Source organism: Podarcis bocagei, assembly GCF_964188305.1.
Source record: "Podarcis bocagei genome assembly, chromosome: 8".
Classification (NCBI taxonomy): Eukaryota; Metazoa; Chordata; class Lepidosauria; order Squamata; family Lacertidae; genus Podarcis; species Podarcis bocagei.
Genome location: NC_138133.1, coordinates 1,041,611 through 1,063,076, shown reverse-complemented (window position 1 = coordinate 1,063,076; position 21,466 = coordinate 1,041,611). Strand labels below are relative to the sequence as shown.

The window sequence follows — 21,466 nt, the reverse complement described above, 5'->3', positions numbered from 1 at the left end:
TGCCTAAAATTCTCTGTAAAGGTAAAGGGACCCCTGACTGTCAGGTCCAGTCGTGGACGAATCTGGGATTGCAGCTCTCATCTCACTTTATTGGTCGACGGAACCGGCGTACAGCTTCTGGGTCATGTGGCCAGCAGGACTAAGCTGCTTCTGGCGAACCAGAGCAGCACACAGAAACGCCGCTTACCTCCCCGCCAGAGTGGTACCTATTTATCTACTTGAACTTCATGCTTTCGAACTGCTACATTGGCAGGAGCAGGGACCGAGCAGCGGGAGCTCACCCCACCGGGGGGATTCGAACCGCCGACCTTCTGATTGGCAAGCCCTAGGCTCTGTGGTTTAACCCACAGTGCCACCCACGTCCTACAGCACCACCCACGCTCTATAGGACACCAAATTGGCTACCCCAGATATGCACAATGCCTGTGCCAAAAAGCAGGATTCTAGTATGCCTCAAGCTACAGCAGACACATTGCAAGATATGCTTACAAGGCAATTTATTGCTCCAGCTGACTCATGAAGTTGAGACAGATAACACGTTTGCCAATTTGTGTTATGACATTATGTCTAATTATTCCCACTGTTTGCTGATAAAGTAATGTTTTGTTTTTGTCATGCCCCTTCTTCTTACAGCTGGGTGATCCATCAATCTTTCCTGCTGTCATTGTGGAACATGTACCCAGTGCAGATCTCCTGAACAATTACTCTGGTTTGTCCTGTGTTGCTGAACCCAGCGACATGATAACAGAGAACTCGCTGGATGTTGCAGAAGAAGAAATTATAGAAGATGATGATATCACCCTTACAGGTTTGTGAGCATTTTTTTTTTTTTTTTGCATTGTCACTTAAGGACACAGTGGCTGAGATATGTCCATGCCTTTTGACCTGTTAAACCAGGAAGCTTCCAATTAACCATGGTTTCATGATTGGTCCAAGTTGGAAAACCATGGTTACTAGCTGAAATGAAATGGGAAACTATGGTTACTTGGAGGCTTTCTGATTTCATTTCAGTGGCTCTGTGCTCAGACAAAAGCTTGTGCATATCTTGGCTCAATAAGCCAAGTTATGATTGCCTGAACCAGCTCTATTGAGTTATCACAAAGGATTCCACCCATTTCTCCCCTTGTCACTCACATCACTTTTGCGTCTTACAACCTGATCTTGCAACCACTTTGCTTTCTGTGCTGCCCCTTATCTTGCTCTCCTTGACCTTGGGTTGAGCAGATGGGTGATTTCCAGCGAAAGTGAGTCTGTTAACTCTCTGTCTCCCAGTTCTTCCCAACTTCTGTATTCTGAACTATGTCCCTCTGTAAACCACTGTTCCAAATCTATACTGTTCCACTGCTCCTGGGAGGATTCAGGATGCTGATCAGGAGCAGGGGGAGGGGGAGACTCCCACGATTCCTCCTCAACACAATCCCTGACATCATGGGGAGACATTGAATTTATGCATAACAAAGTGGAAAATGTGCAAGGCTTGAGAAAGCTTATTACAGGAGTGGCTGAAAGCAGGAAATGCAGCTACAGATTCACTATCATGAATATTTTCTCCCCTTGGGATTTATAGTTATGTCCCAAGATCCCATATATGGCATGAAACCCAAATCAAAGAATGTTTTCATTTCATCTCATATGCTAGTCTTTTGCTGAATTATCTCTCTTATCTGTAGTTGAAGCGTCTTGTCAGAATGGAGATGAAACAATGCAAACCATCGAAGCTGCTGAAGCTCTTCTTAATATGGATTCTCCTGGCCCAATGCTGGATGAGAAGAGATCAAGTGAGTCTGACAGGAATACATCCGTGCAAAGTGTCTTCTGTCCAAAAACTATGCGGCTGTGTTAGATTTTGCAGGAGAGAAGGCTTGAGCTCTCTAGTAGGTTTACTTGGTAGCTTTGCCATTGCACCATAGAGCAGGCTAGGGAAGAAAATAAGGCTATTTAAAAAATATCATTAACAACCCTTTCAATTAGTCCTAATCTCCCAATTTTCGGAAATGGAAGGGTTAATGAAAAGCTTTTACTTCTTCCCTTTATTTAAAGAAGGAGCATGATTTCACAGAAGTTGCTTTTGAGTCTAATTGGTCTTGGAAAGATTTAAGCCTGTACCTAACTTTCCATGGACATTAATGAAACCTGTAAAAATGTTGCCTGGATCAGGCACAAATATTTAATGTCCACACAAGTGTCATTTTCTTTCCACATTCTCTTTACAACATAAATGTTAAATTTATCACTGATTTTTTTAAAACATTGGTTTGATGTTCACATTAATCCGTTTCAGTAGCTTCAGATTTGGAGCTACTATAAGACCTCTCTCTTTTGGTTCACTTTTGGTTAAGTCACTTCTGGGATGAGCTGATGTATTCATTTTTTCATTCAGTATGTATCTTGCTCTTCCATCAGAGAGGGTAAGGCAGCACACATGGAGTTATCCAGTATCACCTTCTTAACAGCCCTGTAAGGTTGTAATTAAGTAGGTCCCTTAATTAGTCAAGAGAAATAGGTAACCTACATTAAGTATATTCAAATTAACATGTGTCAAGATACACTAGCATTTTATTGGTTATTCTGTTAAAGTGATTGAAATTCAAAAGTCAGCTTTTGTTCTTACAGAGCCTTGACTTTTTTGTAACCTCATTGCTATAAACCTTTCCAAAAGCATTAGGGTGTTCGTTGACTTCTTTATTGTTTTTCTGCAGCCCATGGGTTTGGGATGGAGGAGGATGTTGACCTTGGTCCTATTACTCATGTGTCAGTCACCCTAGATGGGATTCCGGAGGTGATGGAGGTTCACCACATCCAAGATGCATTTGCTGAATCACCAATCCCTCGAGCACTTGAGAAACCCAAAAAGAGAAAAGGTGAGAAATGTGATTATGTGCTAAACATTCCCCTACAAATGGAATAAGTATGTGCATGTTTATAATATTCATTGAACAATTGGAAAAAATAATCCAAATTAGCATAGTGGCTCATCAGTAAAGCAGAATCATAGAATCATAGAATCATAGAGTTGGAAGAGACCACAAGGGCCATCGAGTCCAACCCCCAGCTGCACACGTTGCTGCACTTAGCAGAAAGACACTCCCAGCAGCCAGCCATAAATTCCTTTCTTTATTTTCTTCAGACAAGATTACCTGCCGAATAAACAAAGCGACCCGTCTCTCATGACGCGTTGCTGACGCGTTGCTCTAACTACTTTCTCTTTTCCCTCTCCCAACGGCTCAGCCCCTTCCGTTTTCCCCTGTGACGTGGATCCCCCTCTCTCTGAAGCACCCCTTCCTCCCCAGACTCACTATCCTCTTCTCTGTCTTCTGAGGAGGACTCCAAACTGGTCAGTGGGGATCATTCCCTGTATCCTCTAATTCTTTCTTCCCTCGCTGCCTGCAGTTCCCTGACAGTAGATGTGTTTGATGCTGTTTTATATTTCAATTAAGGTATGTACAAGAAGAAACATTTGATTATTATAAGATAATAATAATAATAATATATTTTTATTTATACCCCGCCCTCCCCAGCCAAGACCGGGCTCAGGGCGGCTAACAACCAATAATAAAAACAAGTTGATTAAAATACAATTTAAAAGATTAAGATACAACATTAAAGCAATTAGGGAGCAATCTCATCATAGGAGGAGAAAGGAAAAAGAAAAACGGGGAGGGAATCAAACTGATTCTGAGCCAAAGGCCAGGTGGAACAACTCTGCCTTACAGGCCCTGCGGAAAGAGATCAGACCACGCAGGGCCCTGGTCTCATGAGACAGAGCGTTCCACCAGGCGGGAGCCACCACTGAAAAGGCCCTGGCTCTGGTTGAGGCTAATCTAACTTCCTTAGGGCCCGGGACCTCTAGGGTGTTGCTATATATGGACCTTAAGGTCCTCCGTAGGGCATACCAGGAGAGGCGATCCCATAGGTACGAGGGTCCTAGGCCGTGAAGGGCTTTAAAAGTCAAAGCCAAAAATCTGACCCTGTACTCCACCGGGAGCCAATGCAGCTGGAAATGCACTGGGTGAATATGCTCCCATGGCAGAGACCCCGTGAGGAGCCTCGCTGCAGCATTCTGTATTATTATTATTATTATTATTATTATTATTATTATTATTATTCTAAGATAGAGACACCATGAACTGAACTGTTTAAATTCAGTACCTACCTACTCTGATTCTTGGGTATTTTCAGAGTAGAAGCTATAGGTTAGCAGCATGTTCAGCCTACTTCAATTCTGCAAAGCTAAAACTGATTTAAAATGCAGATGGATTGGCAAACAAAATTATTTGAATATGCAGAATTAGTAAGAATGACAAACAAAATTAGTCATCAAAAAGAAACAAAGTTTATTGAAGAATGGAGTAAATTTGTGAAGTACATTGAAAGTAGCTGTAACAAAGTAAAAACTACAGTAGGCCTAACATAAACCTTGTTATGCGTAAATCACAGATTTAGAAACTGCAGGAGAAGAAAAGATGTAAGAAAACCGTAACAGAATAAGAGGGAGGTCAAGACGTGTGTTAACGTTGTGTAAATAAGTGGATGATACTTAAAATTGATTAATAAGAGTGTTGTTGTTTTTTGTCTGTTTATTTTTCCTTTGTTGTATGCTTTTTGTTTTTTTTGTGGAAATTTCAGTAAAAAGCAAATTTAAAAAAATAAATGCAGAGACCTCTGGAAACTCCTTCCTGGTGACTGAACTCCACACAGGTGGCACAAATATTGAAAGTACATCATTTAATTGGGGAGGCCATGACTCCATGGTAGAGCAGTTGCTTTCCATGCAGAGGTTCTGAGTTTTAATCCACAGCATCTCCAGGTAGGACAGGGAAAGCATGGAAAGCCATTGGCATTCAGTGTAGACAGTGCTGAGCCAGTTGGACCAGAGGTCGGATTCAGCTTATGGCTCCTTTCTGTGTTATTTGTTCTGGTGTGAAGCCTATGTGTTTAGGCACCTCTCAGCTGATGCATATGTCTAAACAGCATGCCATCTGCGTGAAAGCCCATCACAGGGAGGTGCTTCTTCCTTTTTTAAAGTACATTCCAGTTGCAAGGCAAGCAAAGTGGAAGGAAAGCAGTGTAGCTGCATAAGGAGCTTACAGATGAGCTGAGAGTTAAGAAGGGCATGTATAAGAAATGGAAGAAAGGGGAAATCACAAAGAAGGAGTATACACGAGTAGCCTACAGTTGCAGGGGGAAAGTCAGGCTGACTAAAGCTCAGAATGAAAAAAAAGTTTATTTGGCTATGTCTGAAGTAAGAGGAAGAACAAGCAAGTGGCAGGTCCTCTGCTTGGGGAACACAGAGAAATGCTATAGGGTGACAGAGAAGAGGCGGAACTCCTCAACACCTACTTTACCTCTGTCTTCACCCAAAAGGAAAGTGATGCCCAACCTGGTGATAACAGAATAAATAATGTAAGGAGGGAGCTGTAGCCCAATATAGGAAAAGAGGAAGTAAGGGAACACCTAGCTACTTTAAATGAATTCAGATCACCAGGGTCTGATGAGCTGCATCCAAGGGAGCTTATGGATGTAATTTCAGAGTCTTTGTCTATGATCTTTGAGAATTCTTAGAAAACAGGTGAGGTCCCTACAGACTGGAGGTGGGCAAATGCTGTCCCCAGGTAACTACCAACCAGTGAGCTTGACATCAGTACCAGGAAAGGTCCTAGAACAGATAATTCAGCAGTCGCTCTGTGAGCATTTAGAAAAGGATGCTGTGATTACAAAGACCCAGCATGGGTTTCTCAAAAATAAGTCATGACACACCAATCTGATTTTTTTTTTTAATGGAATTACAAACTTGGTGGATGAGGGAAATGCTGTGGACATAGTATATCTTGATTTCAGTCAGGCCTTTGACAAAGAAAAAATAAAGACTTTATTGAGGTTATTGTTAGGTGGATTTGTAGCTGGTTGACTGACCGAACTCAAAGAGTACTCATTAATGGTTCCTTGTCATCCTGGAAAAAAGTGACAAGTGGGGTTCTGTCCTGGGCCCATTGTTGGTCAATGTCTTTATAAATGACTTGGATGAAGGAATTGAGGGGATGCTCATCAAATTTGCAGATGACACCAATTTGGGAGGGGTAGCTAATGCCTCAGAAGAAAGAATCAGAATTCAAAATGACTGTAACAGATTGGAGAACTGGGCCCAGACTAACAAAATGAATTTCAGTGGAGACAAATGTAAGGTTCTGCACTTAGGCAGGAAGAACTAGATGCACATATATAGGATGGGGGACAACTGGCTTACATGTGAAAAGGGTCTTGGTGGACCACAAGCTTAACATGAGTCAACAGTGTGATGCAGCAGCAAAAAAGAGCTAATGCTATTCTTGACTGCATCAACAGAAGTCTAATGTCCAGATCAAGGGAAATAATAGTACCATTCTAGTCTGCCTTGATCAGACCACACTTGGAATACTGTGTCCAATTTTGGGCACCACAATTTAAGAAGGATGTTGACAAGCTGGAAGGTGAGCAGAGGAGGGCAACCAAGATGATCAAGGGTCTGGAAACCAAGCCTTATGAGGAGTGCTTGAAGGAAGCTGGGTATGTTTAGCCTGGAAAAGAGATGACCAAGAGGAGATATGATAGCCATCTTCAAATATCTCAAAAGCCGTCACGTGGAGGGTGGAACAAACTTGTTTTCTCCTGCTCTGAAGGGTAGGACTCAAACCACTGGCTTCAAGTTGCAAGAAAGGAGATTCCAACTAAACATTCAAAAAAACTTTCTGACAGTAAGAGCTGTTCAGCAGTGGAACAGACTCCCACGAGAGGTGATGGATTCTCCTTCCTTGGAGGTTTTTAAGCAGAGTGGCCATCTCTCATGGATGCTTGAGCTGAGATTCCTGCATTGCAGGGCGTGGGACTAGATGACCCTTGGGGTCCCTTCCAGCTCTAAGATTCTATGATTCTTAGTCTCCAGCATGGCATGAGCCATAATGATGGGTAGATTCAACTAACAAGTTGCATCAGTGGAAGCCCTGCATAAGTCCTTTCTGTTGTTACCCAGTGGAGTTTCTCCCCTTGCTCTGCACAGAACTGTGTGCAAGCCGAAATGCTTGTGCTGACAGAATTACCACCTTAGTGTGACGTTGAATTCCTCCCATGTATATGTTTAGATATACATATAATATAAATTGATAAAGACGATTATACAATAATCACATGGTCAAGTTGTTTAATAAAGCACATGACATGTGCTCGTTTTGTACAGTCACATGAAACTCTTTGCTTCCATTTCACTTCTCCCTTCAGGCAAGTGAGGAAATCAGATCAGGAAGTCACAGTTGACATAGCTTCCTGTTACATGTGTACCGGGAACCATGATTAATGACTTCCAGACCAGCCAAGATTGTGTTGTGCAAATGTGGCCAATGTGTAATAATGCTTAGCATTCATATCAGAAATGAGGCGGGGGGCCAAGTACCTCCTTGTTTACATGAGATGGGAACTGGGGACATATTGGCACATTACCATGCTGACCATGCAGGGAATTGGTCAATCGCCCTTGGTGGGGTTGCGCTACCACTGAAGGCAGCCTGAGGATGCTTCCAGATCCATCTTCATCATTGGAGGCCCAGGCAGCCTCAGTGTCTAGAAGCATCTTTTTGAACTGTGACTGGAACGGTGGCTTGAACCATTCTGGACCACGAGAGCTTGACCACAGTAGTTCAGGCACTGGTGACTTCAAGATTGGATTGCTTCAACGGACTCTGTGGAGCTGCGCTTATGCTCTGACCCAGAAACCTCACTTAGTGCAGAATGCTGCTGCATGGTTCCTAACAGGAGTGAGGCCTTGTCAGCATAGAGCATCTCTGTTCCAGGATCTGCCCTGGTTACTGATTTTGTTTCCAGGCCAAGCTTAATGGCTTGGAACGTCTTTACTTTTTTTCATAGAATCATAGAATCATAGAGTTGGAAGAGACCACAAGGGCCATCGAGTCCAACCCCCTGCCAAGCAGGAAACACCATCAGAGCACTCCTGACATATGGTTGTCAAGCCTCTGCTTAAAGACCTCCAAAGTAGGAGACTCCACCACACTCCTTGGCAGCAAATTCCACTGTCAAACAGCTCTTACTGTCAGGAAGTTCTTCCTAATGTTTAGGTGGAATCTTCTTTCTTGTAGTTTGGATCCATTGCTCCGTGTCCGCTTCTCTGGAGCAGCAGAAAACAACCTTTCTCCCTCCTCTATGTGACATCCTTTTATATATTTGAACATGGCTACCATATCACCCCTTAACCTCCTCTTCTCCAGGCTAAACATGCCCAGCTCCCTTAGCCGTTCCTCATAAGGCATCGTTTCCAGGCCTTTGACCATTTTGGTTGCCCTCCTCTGGACACGTTCCAGTTTGTCAGTGTCCTTCTTGAATTGTGGTGCCCAGAACTGGACACAGTACTCCAGGTGTGGTCTGACCAGAGCAGAATACAGTGGCACTATTACTTCCCTTGATCTAGATGCTATACTCCTATTGATGCAGCCCAGAATTGCATTGGCTTTTTTAGCTGCCGCGTCACACTGTTGGCTCATGTCAAGTTTGTGGTCAACCAAGACTCCTAGATCCTTTTCACATGTACTGCTCTCAAGCCAGGTGCCACCCATCTTGTATTTGTCCTGAAGCATTTTTTTTGCCCAAGTGCAATACTTTACATTTCTCCCTGTTAAAATTCATCTTGTTTGTTTTGGCCCAGTTCTCTAATCTGTCAAGGTCATTTTGAAGTGTGATCCTTTACTTTATGCTTACCTCATATGCCCCCACTCATCTGCTTCAACCAGGAGAACTGGAGCTGTTACAGAGCCACATATTAATTGCTTCACATTTGTAATAAAATGATCTTTTAGTGCGGCAGTACCTGCACTTTGGAACTCCCTGCCTATTGACATCAGGCAGGCCCCTTCACTGCACTTTTATTTGTGCCAGCTAAAAGCTTTTTTTAATGCAAGCGTATCTAGATATGTGGAGTGTTTACATGTGTTTTAATCTGGTTTTAGGCTTATCATTGATTTTAATTATTTTAAATAATGTTCTTAATAGTTGTTTTTAACTGTTTTTACTGATTTGATTGTTTTGTTCTTTTTGTAAACTGCTGTAGATATTGATGTTTTACTCTTTTACTGTTTTAATTTTAATTCACTTGTTTTTAACTTTTTATTTGTAATTTTAATATTTTTGTAAGCCATTTACAGCTTTTATTTAAAATCAGTTGATGCGATAAATTAAAAATAAATAAAATATTGATTCTTAGATGCCTATTTAGCTCATTGCTAAATGGGATGAATATAAAATATCAGAATTTAACTAGCAAAGGCTTATTGTTAAGTTTTGGATAAATTATTTGGAGATCCATAATTGGGAAGCTATTTGTCCCACAAAATAAGTACTGTCAAATCATTGACTTGGACTCCAGTGGGGTGCTGGGTCCTTGAACTGATGTGGTCTTATCTAGCAGTTTGGTTGTTTTAAACATGATGTGCCGTGGGTTCGATATTCAGTGAAAGCATTGGTTGCCCTATGTCTGTTTTATAGTTTCAGTGTGAAAGTTCATACAACAGTCATTTTATTTCAGGGAAGAAACCCAAAGCTCCGCGACCAGAATCTCCTACTCTGACTCCAAACATATCAGTGAAAAAGAAAAGCAAAGATGGGAAGGGTAAGCATCGGCAACGTGATCCGACGCCTGTCGATAGAGCTGAGTATATAACATTCTGGATAATTGGGAGTCAAGCACAACTACGACTTCAGCAGGGCTGCTTCATTCTGATCATAGGGTTTAAGAGGCAATGAAAGGTGTTTCTTGTTTCATCTGAAGTGAATTTGCCATCTACAGTGATAACAGTAAAGAAGATAATTGGGAAATTGCCTTTGCCTCATTCCATGGCAAGTGCTGCTTTTTTGTACTGCAGGAGTACACAGGTACCCACTGCTGGTACTTTCTGATACTAAGCCACACTGTAGTTTTAAGTTGTTGTTGTTGTTGTTATTTTGTTTGTATATTTTATTTTCAGTTAATTAAGAAATTACACATCTTTGTACTTACAAGTGTCATTTTATTGGGACAAGTTATTTGTTGTTTACTGCGGTAACAATTGTTTTCTCAAAATGTGTCTTTCTGAAATTCTTTTTATTCATTTATTTTAGGAAACACAATTTACCTTTGGGAGTTCTTGCTAGCTCTGCTTCAGGACAAAGCCACTTGTCCGAAGTACATAAAATGGACTCAGAGGGAAAAGGGCATTTTTAAGCTTGTGGATTCCAAGGCCGTGTCGAGGTTGTGGGGAAAGCACAAAAACAAACCCGACATGAATTATGAAACAATGGGCAGGGCTCTCAGGTAGGTGAACTTAAGATCATGACAGAATATACTCAGCACAGAATGTCTATCATAAGGGGGAGAGCATCCTAAGCTAAAACAATGTTAAGCACTAATACTAGTAAATATTATATTCAGATATACAAAAATACTTTGTGCGGAGCTCACCCCGCTCTCCAAAACAACAACCACACTCCCAACCTAATGAGGATAGAGTCTGATCAGTGAGCCTGCCATGCTGACTGTTGGGAGGGAAAAGATTGAAAATAATATTAACATTCTAGAAATATTAATACTGTGGTTGAATCAAGACTAGCTAGCGCTGGACTAGTAAGACATGGCTCACAATCTTCCTCTCTTAGCATGGATACCGGCTGTTAAATGAATCATGACCATCTCAGGCCCACAACTGCATTTTTGTTTGCAGTGTGGCTTCATAAGCCCAGGTGGATCCTGTTCTGAACTTTGAGCGGAATGTCCTTGGTTGCATGAAGACCTTTCATAATATGGAGAGTGATCTGTTGGGAGAAAGTACTTGAGTATTCAAAGCTCAGCAAGAACAGAAACAGCAGGAAATGAATTGTGTTCATTCTTTTAAAAGTGCGTATTGCTGCATTAATCTGTTGTTAGTGTTAAAACAGTATTTTAGGTAGAGTTTCTCCAACTTTAAATACAGTCGTACCTTGGTCGATGAACACCTTGCGACTCAAACGTTTTGGCTCCTGAACGCCGCGAACCTGGAAGCGAGTGTTCCGGTTCGTGTACGTTCTTTGGAACCCGAACGTCCAACACAGCTTCTGCAGCTTCTGATTCAGTGCAGGAAGCTCCTGTAGCCAATCAGAAGCCGTGCCTTGGGTTTTCAAACGTTTTCGAAAGTCGAATGGACTTCTGGAACAGATTCCGTTCAACAACCAAGGTACAACTCTATTCCTTTGTGTAATCTTTGGTGTGTTTTCCTACTTCAAATAGATATTATTACCAAAGAGGCATTCTGGCCAAAGTAGAAGGACAACGTTTGGTGTATCAGTTTAAAGAAATGCCAAAAGACCTTGTTTACATAGATGATGAAGATCCAAGTTTGAGTACAGATTCCCCTGATTCATCTTTACAATCAGCACCTGTTGGTAATAGAAACCAAATGGGCAGGTCTAAAACATCTTCAAACATGGCACAAAAAGGAACATCTGCTGCTGTTTTAAAGACTCCAGTCAACTCCAAGTCTGCCAGGCTTAAGCAGCCCATTGAAAATTTTCAACAGCAGCTGCCCACCGTGACATCAGAAGTGTTGAGGACGGTGCAGCCTAGTCAGCCAGTCCATCCAACTCAGCTTTATCGGACAGTTCATTTAATGCACCCCGTGCAACCCATTCCAGAAGGACACACAGCTGTGAGCAGTAACATGCTGGAGGAGAACATAAGGTAAGAATGTCCGAACAGGGCACCTGGGGCTGCTGGGGGCAGCTAGCTTTAACAACAACAACAATCATAATACCCCGCTTTCCCCCCCAGACAGGACTCAAGGCAGCTTACAGATAAGAACAAGAATCACTAAACACATGGAAAAAACAATTAAGAGAACTAAAAATATATACATATATAAAATATGTTTAAAACATACAAATAAATACAGTACCTAAACTGTTAACCAGAAACCATTTTGAGTTTGGTCAACAAGTCACTTAAGCAAAACCTTGGGTTACCGTGACTTTGTGAAGATGTCAGCTCCTAGAGAGAAGCTCCCAGTCTCTTTGCTCCCTGCTGCCACCAAGCAGCTCCTGCCAAACAGGTCAACAACAGCACAGGGCTTTGAACTTTGAAAGTCTGTTCCAAGCCCTAAAACAGACAGACGTGTACCTTCATTCCTCCACACTGTGCAATGAAATATACCTTCTGGGTGGCTCACAAAAAATTAAAGGAATAAAATACAATACTAAATATGATGATACAAATGATAAAAGTTATTATTGAAGGATGAATAAGTACAGCAATTAAGAACATGCATATAAAATAAATCACAAACCCTGATTTGAGAAGCTTATAATTTTAAAAAGATGGAAGGGTGCTACATTGACAGGATGCCACCACCACAAAGGCCTTCTTCCTAGGAGCCACCCATCTCACTTCATTTGCCAAGGGCACTTGAAGCACGGGCTCCTCTGATGAGGATGTTAAGGATCAGAGAAAATATATTTTTTTAAAAAGTAACTTGGCCTTAAAAGTTGTTAAGAGCTTTAAAAGTATGCAAGCATCACTTTAAATTGAGCCCAGAAACTTAACTGGGATCCAGTGCAGCTGGCAGAGCTGGGATGTAATGTGGCCAAAATAATCTTGGGAGCATATTCTGGACCAACGGCAATTTTCAGGGCTTTTTAAAAGTTGGCTCCATGTCTAACCCATTGCAAAAGTCTAAATGGGTGGTTAGCAGGCCAGATAGGACTGCATCTGGCTTGTCATGCATAGACCAGGACACTAGGAAGATGTGAAAATAAGATACCTAAAAGTGGAGGGCAAATTTGCACTTGTCTCTCAAATGGTTAATGTACATCCAAGGCACCCAGAAATTTAGAATTTGGCACATATGTAGTCCAGAACCCAGTGGCTACAAGAAAAAGTTTGAAAATTAGTCATTGTTCCCTCAAAACTATAATATTGGGGTTATGGTGCTCACCTCACAACAAAAAACAAGTTGCACTGAATAACTGAAACATTGGCTTGGGAATTCTGTTCCTCCTCCAAACTTGGGGGTGGGGACAATTCCAATCAAAGCCCAAAACACAGGCTGTTGCTTTCAGATGCAAACTTTTATTTACTTATTTTCACACAGACTTCACTGCTGGTCAGTGGGCATTAGAGATAAAAATCTGTGAATATGGTTAGTGCACAACAGCCGGTTTTGAGGGGCCTCACAATGCCTAGAAGCGCCGTGCTTGGTGTTGTGGTTCTGTTGGGCTGGGCTGGGCTTGCCTCCAGAGTGCTTCACAGCCGACACAAGCAGGGAGGACTGAAGTACAAGGCAATGGGATGAGAGAGGAGCAGTATTGGAGGGTGGCATGGAACAAAATGGAATACAGTCGTACCTTGGTTTTTGAACAGAATGCATTCCGGAAGTCCATTCAACATCTGAAACATTCAGAAACCAAGGCGTGGCTTCTGATTGGCTGCAGGGGCATCCTGCAGCCAGTCGGAAGCTGCGCCGGACGTTCAGCTTCTGAAAGAACGTTTGAAAACCGGAACACTCACTTCCGGGTTTCAGTCGTCCGGGAGCTGAAATGTATGAGTACCAAGGGGTAGAAGGAGGGAGAGAAATACAGAAGACACTCCCTATTTTGAGGGTTATTTTTAAATTCCTCCTTACAGAACACAAACACATCCAGGCACACAGACTTTGCTATTTCTTGAGTCCTTTGTGCAAAACAAAGGAACTGTTAGTTATTGAAGCTGGGGAGGATTTTTGATGGGGGGGGGGTATTTTAAGAAGATAAACAGTCATGCTGAAGTGTTTCCCTACTTTTTTGCTGCTGTTTTATTTGAGGTGTCTTTTGTAGCCTTTGAAAAATGGAATCAATTAGCCATTCCAAAAAGAAAGCATCAAAAATATGCCTCTGCAATTTTTTTTGCATTTGCCTTTTTTGCCAGGGGGATATTTTAAACATCCACCCTCACTTGTATTTGCAGAAAGTAACTTCTAGGGTAAGAAGTATCAATAGAGGATTCTGGGTCTTTTTCAGCTTTGTGATGCCATGGGAAAAGTCTTACAATGCAGCCATTTTTCAGCCAGAAGAGCCATAATGAACCCTACTCTCTAAATTTGCTCTCTGTTTGAATATCAGCTGACACCAGCCACTCCCTGCTTCTCAGCTATCTTCAGGCTTATGCCATGCAGAAATGAAAAAGGCCTTCAGTGGAATTCACCAGTGTCTGATGCCCATTGGGAGCAGCAGGGTGGAGACAGCGAGGCCAAGAATTGGCAGGCAGAGTCCTCTGCTCCTGGCTTTGTCCCTGTCCTCCTTCTCCCTGCTAAGTTCTGCAAGGGCAAAACTGAGATGGAGGAGGAGGAAGCACAGGCAGAACTCTCTGGGCTCATTTTGATACTGAACAGATTTGGGGAAAGTTACGGCGGTCAACTGAGTTACTTCTATTTTGGATGAACAAGTAGATTTTATTTCTAAATTGTGTTCACAAAGTTTCAAGATATTTTGTATGTTAATACTTTAGTTTTGTGTCAGGCTAGTTTTCTCCTCATCCTCAACATCGTTTGCTTTAGGCTGAGAGTTTGGTGCTTTCCAGTGAGTCCTCATTGGGGATTTAGCATTGGCTTTCCAGGCTGAAGGCAAGTTCATTGTCATGTGGCTTTCAAACAGAACAATAATACAAATGCATTAGAAGTAGGGGGGGAAATGTAATTATTTTTGCCTCTCTTAACAGGACTATCCAAGCCCCAAGCCAAGTTCCGGTTGTTGTGTCTCCAGGGAATCACCAGCAGCTGCATACAGTAACACTCCAGACAGTGCCTCTAACCACAGTGATAGCCAGCGCAGATCCAACATCCACCACAACACCCCAAAAGTTTATTCTACAAGCCATCCCAACTTCACAGCCCATGACCGTGCTTAAAGAGAACATTATGCTGCAGTCTCCCAAGCCAGTCTCTCCTCCTTCATCCATTGTCTTCAGTCCTGCTCAGGTTCACCAAGTCCTCACCAGCAACGTGCAGACCATTTGCAATGGAACAGTCAACATGGCTTCTTCTCCATCCTTCAGCACTGCTACTCCGGTGGTAACTTTTACGCCCAGCAATTCACACGTTGTTGCTCAGCCGTCCAACACTGTGATCACTTCCGTCATTAAAGCTCCAGAAACGAAACCAACTGTTATACAAGGAGTGATAAAATCAGAGGCAGAGGATAACACAGTGGAAGAATGCAAACACTCAGAGCAAGGCTTCCAACAGCAGCCTTTGATGGTGGTGGTATCCAACTCCAATGGATTTCCCTCTTCTGTGCAAATTAAGCAAGAAAGTGAACAGTTGGAGCAAAGTTCATACAAGTAAAGGTTTTTTGTGTGTGATGGGACTTCATCAGCTGTTTATGTATCATTTGATTCCAAAGCAGGCATTACAAAGCTACTTTAATTTCTGAAATTAATTTAGAAGTAATACGATACACTTAATTTCAGTGTTTTGTTTGCTAAATGATATAAAATATTAATGTTTAAAAATGCAAGCTTGAAGGAATATGGCATTTATCATTTTTAGATCACTGTCCAAAAAATCTTAATTTCATACACTTCATGCGTTGTCTATCTTGCTATCTTGCATAATATAACCATTGCTGTAATCAGTGCTTGAAAATAATAAATTTCTACAAAGATGTTTTCACCCATCTATGTGATTCTTTTAGCAAATTCCAAAGATTTGTTTAATGCCAGTGAACTAAAATACTTTTGTTTTTATATGGACAGAAAACAAGCGGACAGTTGGAAATATCCTTGTTTCTATTGTGTTTTGCAGCAACTATTTCGTTGTGCAAAATGAAATGCACCTCCCATTCCAAGAAGATACTAATTTACAATATGCTTTTGTTTTCATAATGCGGATATATTGGGTATTCCCTGTTCACCAAAACTGAAGTTATCATTACAGGTGCAATTATTTTCAGACCACTTCAACATTCAAGCTTTAAAAAATGCGTTTCCCATTATTTTGTAGGAAGGTGAAAAAAGAATTGTATGATTTATGAAAGTATTTTGAGATTAAAATGTTTCTATAGAACTAGTTTTCTATTGTAAATATGTAATTTAATTTCTCAAAGACTTTTTCAAAATTTTGTTTCCATAGAGCAATATTTTATAGATACAAATAAGATCATTATGTTTAGAGCTCTAAAGTTATATGTATTCAGATATTACAGAGTGGATTTGTATTTAAAAAATTTTTAAATTGTGGAACCCTTCTGAACCTTTTTTGTCTTTTGTATTTTAATTGGTTTATTATGAAAATAAATCAAGTACAACATGTTTATATGTTTTTGTTTGTGAATCTAGGAGTCTGGAAGAGATAAATTTGGCATACATTACCATGTAGAACAGTTCAGGATAAAACAGTCTTGGTAAATAAATTCAAATACAGTACAGCAAATAATGAAGTGTCTTCACCAATATGGCCATCAAATACACTCAGCATAAAAATATTTTTTAATCCCCCAATATTGGTAGGTTGCATCCAACGCTTCACAGGTGCTCATGCAACAGAGTCCAGAGGAGTTCTCACTCCTCTCCAAAATATTCCAGTATTGTGTGCACACTGTTGACTGACGACTCTTCTGCACTGTCATCCGCTCCTACTTATCCCCACATTGCAGTGATTTATGTGGCAGTGATTTTTGTGGCAGAAGCAACAAAGTATACAATTGTATACATTTAAGCTGGTACCCCTTGCATCTCCTGGCAATTTGGCTCCATATAGCTGCCAATGGATGATAACTCTTCATCTGTCTAATGGGCTCTAGTTTGCAAAAGCTTATGCCATGAGTTGGGTAAGTGTTTTAAGATAGCACAAGAACATGTAATACATCAAAACAAGTGATTATTGTATAAAGGGCTGATGTGTGAAATAAAGCTTAACTATAGTCCTCTCCCTAGTCATTTTCTATCAGTGGCAGTTTTCCATTCCAGGGGTGGGGGAATACCTCATGGGCACTGTGAAGCTTTGATTATCCTTGGAGCGTGGTCACTGAGTGTGGACATCCTAAACCACAGGGTACCTGGCGGCAAGTCGCTCTGGAGTGCACAATCCCACATCAGATGTTAGTGTGCAGTCCAGCAGGCCAACAGGTCCAAAGTCCAGTCAGACCAGGTTCCTGTTTTTGCAGCTGATAAAGGGGTCAGGGCACTGGGAGGTCAGTCCCACACAAGCACAGTCCCCAAGAACTCCCTGGAACATCCAAGTGAGGGTCCAACTTACATGGGAAGTTGGGCAGACACAGCACCTCTGCTCTGTTGCCCTTTTATCTCTTGTCTGCTGATTGCAGCCTCTGAGCTTGATGGGGCAGGTGACCTCACCTGTTCTGAGCCTACTCCAGCTGGGGAATCACACACTTCCTCCCAGAGCTAATGAGCCCCAGCTGGCCAGTTAGGGAGCTGGGCTGTGGGCCCTTGCCTGCCTCAGCTTCCTAGCAGGTCTCTTCCGCTGCTCTTTATGCCTTGATGGGTCCTGCTGCTCTGGTTCCTGTGCACTGAACCCCACCATCCTCCATCTCCCCACAAGTACCTCCTACACCAACCTCCTTTCCCCATCCTCAGCTTCCCCAGGTGTGGCCCAGTCACAGCTAAACCCCTTGCCAGGATCCTCTTCCTCCTTTTCCTCCTCCCTGTTGTCCTGCCAGTTCATGACAGTGAAACCCCCTGCAACAGTGGCCTTGTAATCTTACAGTCCCATAAGATCTTTTTCCGTATCTCAATTTTCTTTTCTTTTCTTTTCTGTTTTGTTTTTTTTTTTGTTTTTTTTTGTTGCTTTCCTCACCATTATTTTTCCTTTGGGATGTGGGTAAAAGGAAGAAAAAAAGAAACAAGTCTCAAAATACAGCATTTAAAGCAAATATGGAAACATGCACAGCTGAATCTGTAGGGAAGTTTGTAGCGGAAAAGATAATTTGCCCATAGCATTTGCTTGTGCACCTGTCATTTATCTCCATTGCAAAGATAATAAACACAGAAGGAATTCCTCAATTTTGGTTTTCTATAGCTAGCTCTTGTTTTGAAATACTTTAAAGTTTTGGGCAGAAGAGAGCGGTCGACAGAAATCAATAGCTATATCTAATCTTTTACTAATTATATGACAGGCTGGCAGGTGCATGCCCTCCAACATTTTCGTCCCCCAAAATGGGATGTTAGGAGGGGCACACCTTCCTCTCCTGCTGTCTGGTGCTCATCGGCTCTGTTGACTCGCTCCATTCCAGGATCCAAACACAAGCCAGGATTGGCTTCTGTGATCTGGAATGTCCCACTTAAAATGGGACACTTGCAGGATATGCAAGTGCACCCCACCACCCTTACAACAACAACAACAAAAAATAAAAAATGAAACGAAAGGAAGCAGGAGTAGGGCTCTTTCTAGCTCCCCACCCTTAAGGATATTTTTTTAAAATGTATATATTTAAAAGTACAGCCAATCTGCATGCAACTCACTGGAGGCTTCTGCAAAAACAATCATTTTAAAAGGGAAAGAAGCAGAAAGAATCTGTTATTGGTAGATATAATGGAGCTAAAACAAAAACATGGGAGAACGGATGTTTTATGAGACAGGAAAAAATGCCAGAACTTCAAGCTCCAGAGGTGTATAAGGGAGCCATTGGAGCACCCCACAATCGCCTAACCTTGACTCCCATAGGTTCAGGTCTTCAAGCAAGGGACTTCAGCCAGGAGATAGAAGCAAACCAGCAGCCATTAGGCTTTGCAATACCACTTCAAACTACCACATAGAAGCAGAGAGAAGCCCCAAACAATGGTTACATCCATATTCCCAAAATACATTTCCAGAAGCATCATCAAGACATCATAGATATGTCCCAGAAAAATGTGTGGTCTCAGGTAGAACCTGAGATCCAGGCATGCCCGAGTCACTCAAAGTCTTTCACACATACTCCATCACAGTACAAATAAAAGTATTTCGTTTCCAGATCCCTGTGTCAAGTCAGGTACACCCATGTGTGTCTCTGGGCTTCTTCCCACTATGGGGCAGGTAGGCATGCCTTATGTCTGACACGCCCATGACTCCTTGGGACCTGGGCTCTCTCGCCGCTCCCCTCACACCTGGCTTCCCTGGGTCCTAAATGCCACTGAACCGAGGAGATGGATGCAACGATGGGATTTCTTCGGAATTCCTAGTTTCCCCATTGGGCCATCAACGAATTGCGGCAGCTGGGCACGTGCCTCGGGGGCGGGGGGGGCGGGGGGGTCTCGCGCCCTCCTCCCAATTTCCCGGTAAGGAAAATTTCTACAGCTAGGCAAGATTTCAGCCAAATATATAGGATGCTTTGCATGAGGAAGCCTCGAAATGATTAGCTTATAAAGTGAAGCCACGTAGATTTAGAACCAGATTCAGACGAGGGTCGGGAGCTTCGGGAGATCTCGCGAGCGCGCCCAGGCGGCTCAGGGAAGCGCCTCCTCTTCCGCCCCCCCCCCGCCGGGGGGGAAGTGGCGCGCCCGTCTCGCGCCCTCTGACGCTCCAGCCGAGCGACGGGCGCTCGCTGATGGCGTCACCGTGACGCCCCGCCCCTTCCCTCGCCGTAAAGAAAACCGAACCAAACTCTTGGCGCTCTCGAAGTTTCCGTGGCGTCGCCAAGATGGCGGAGTCGGCGGGGCTGGGCGTGTTGCGGTGAGCGGCCTGGTCCCCCCCCCTCCGGCTCCCCTCGGGGTCCCCTGTCTGTCTGTCTGTCTGTCCGCCTCTGACTCTGAGCCTCTTTCCCCTCAGGCTGCCGGACGGAGACGTCGAAGGAGACCCCGCCGGAGCCGCGCAGGTGAGCGCCGCCAGCCGGGGGTGGGGGAGCCGGGCGGCTGCCGCGCTTCTTCCTCCGCCCGTCTCCCGTCTCGGCTCACCCGCCAGCTCCTTAGGCGGCCTTTCAGGACCTCCCCTCCCTCTGGGACCCGCGTCTCTCGGGGGCTTCTGAGCGCCAGGTCTCGCCCAGGAGCATCTTCGGCTGCTCGAAATTGCCCTCCTTAATGTCCAGAGTCTGTGTCCGACTGGGCTCAGCTTTCCCTTGCCTCTGTATGGTCCCTTCCTCGCGAGTTTCCACTGCATCAATCAGTTCCTTCCTGTTGGTGAGGACCAGGTCCAAGATAGATGATCCCCTTGCTGGTTCTTCCACCTTCTGGGAAATGAAATTGACAATGAGGCAATGGAGGAATTTGTTGGAAGTTTCCCATGACTACTGATCTTTCTCCTTTTTGAATGTTTGGTCATCTGCCCTAGGAAGGAGTCATCCATGTCTTCAGTTTGGCTTGGAGGTCTTTAGCAGACCCCCACAGTAAGGTCACTTGTTGTTTCTCTCTCTTACAATTTGTACCATAAACTCTCAATTTGCTTTTCATGCTTCAGGTCATGGATTTCTTCAAGAGTGTAGACTATCTTTACATATGACGCTGCTACTCCTCCCTTTTTGGTCTATTCCAAATTGATTGATTTATTCCAAATTGATTGATGTATTAAGCCCATATTGGAACTTATCCAAAATCCTGGATGACACCCCCAATGCTTTTATGTTGTTGTTGTTGTTTAGTCGTTGAGTCGTGCCCGACTCTTCGTGACCCAATGGCCCAGAGCACGCCAGGCACTCCTGTCTTCCACTGCCTCCTGCAGTTTGGTCAAACTCATGCTGGTAGCTTCGAGAACATGATTTTCAAGAACATGAATGCTTTTATAGACATTAAATAACATAGGAGAAAGAATGGACCCTTGTGAGACCCCACAGTCAAAGGTCATGGGGCTGGCACTCCACAACATCCAACAAAATCCTAATATTACTTGCTGGTAGTGACCTCATAGGAGGTAGTGACCTAGGAGTGCAACTACTGTAATACAGTACAGTGGTACCTCAGGTTAAGAACTTAATTTGTTCTGGAGGTCCGTTCTTAACCTGAAACTGTTCTTAACCTGAGGCACCCCTTTAGCTAATGGGGTGCCGCGCTGCCACCACGCAATTTCTGTTCTCATCCTGAGGCAAAGTTCTTAACCCGAGGTACTATTTCTGGGTTAGCGGAGTCTGTAACCTGAAGCGTGGTGCCACTGTACTTCCAATTCCCACCCCCTTGAGCATCTTCAGAAGAGCATTATATTAAATGACACAGTTTTTCTAATAACCCATTAAACTAATAATCTTATTTTAGTATAGGCAACTCCTGTTTTAGGCACGTCCAAACGACATATGATTGCACACATGTGCAAGGCACTAAACCTGGTAGTAGCCCCAAAATATACTAAAGATACCATGAAAACTACTCCCACTGTTACAATGAGTTTTTGGAAGTAACCTCTCCCCCCAAAAGCATTTTAAAGAATGAGATCATAAATATCAAGGGAGGAACTCAACAGTGCTTGCCAGATGAAACAACCTGCTTTCTTCTCCCCCTGTGTGCAGTTCTGGGGGTTCTCCCAACACTCTAGAG

The 21,466-nt window shown here is 43.1% G+C and overlaps 2 protein-coding genes across 4 annotated transcripts in view; both read left to right on the top strand.

The window, feature by feature from the left end:
* ELF1 (E74 like ETS transcription factor 1) overlaps positions 1-16,323 on the top strand; it is a 75,850-nt gene extending 59,527 nt beyond the window's left edge. For all 3 annotated transcript variants that reach the window (XM_081205996.1, XM_081205997.1, XM_081205998.1), the window contains 7 exons: positions 634-808; positions 1,671-1,778; positions 2,700-2,861; positions 9,563-9,646; positions 10,135-10,327; positions 11,276-11,725; positions 14,732-16,323. In XM_081205996.1, the coding sequence (XP_081062122.1) occupies positions 634-808; positions 1,671-1,778; positions 2,700-2,861; positions 9,563-9,646; positions 10,135-10,327; positions 11,276-11,725; positions 14,732-15,356 (1,797 nt within the window). In that variant the 3' untranslated portion in view covers positions 15,357-16,323. The remainder of the gene's footprint in view (positions 1-633; positions 809-1,670; positions 1,779-2,699; positions 2,862-9,562; positions 9,647-10,134; positions 10,328-11,275; positions 11,726-14,731) is intronic.
* A 3,225-nt stretch (positions 16,324-19,548) lies between these two features.
* The window catches only part of SUGT1 (SGT1 homolog, MIS12 kinetochore complex assembly cochaperone), a 33,676-nt gene continuing 31,758 nt past the window's right edge, over positions 19,549-21,466 (top strand). Inside the window, exons 1-2 of the mRNA XM_081206017.1 lie at positions 19,549-19,679; positions 19,776-19,821. Of these exons, the coding sequence (XP_081062143.1) occupies positions 19,648-19,679; positions 19,776-19,821 (78 nt within the window). The 5' untranslated portion in view covers positions 19,549-19,647. The remainder of the gene's footprint in view (positions 19,680-19,775; positions 19,822-21,466) is intronic.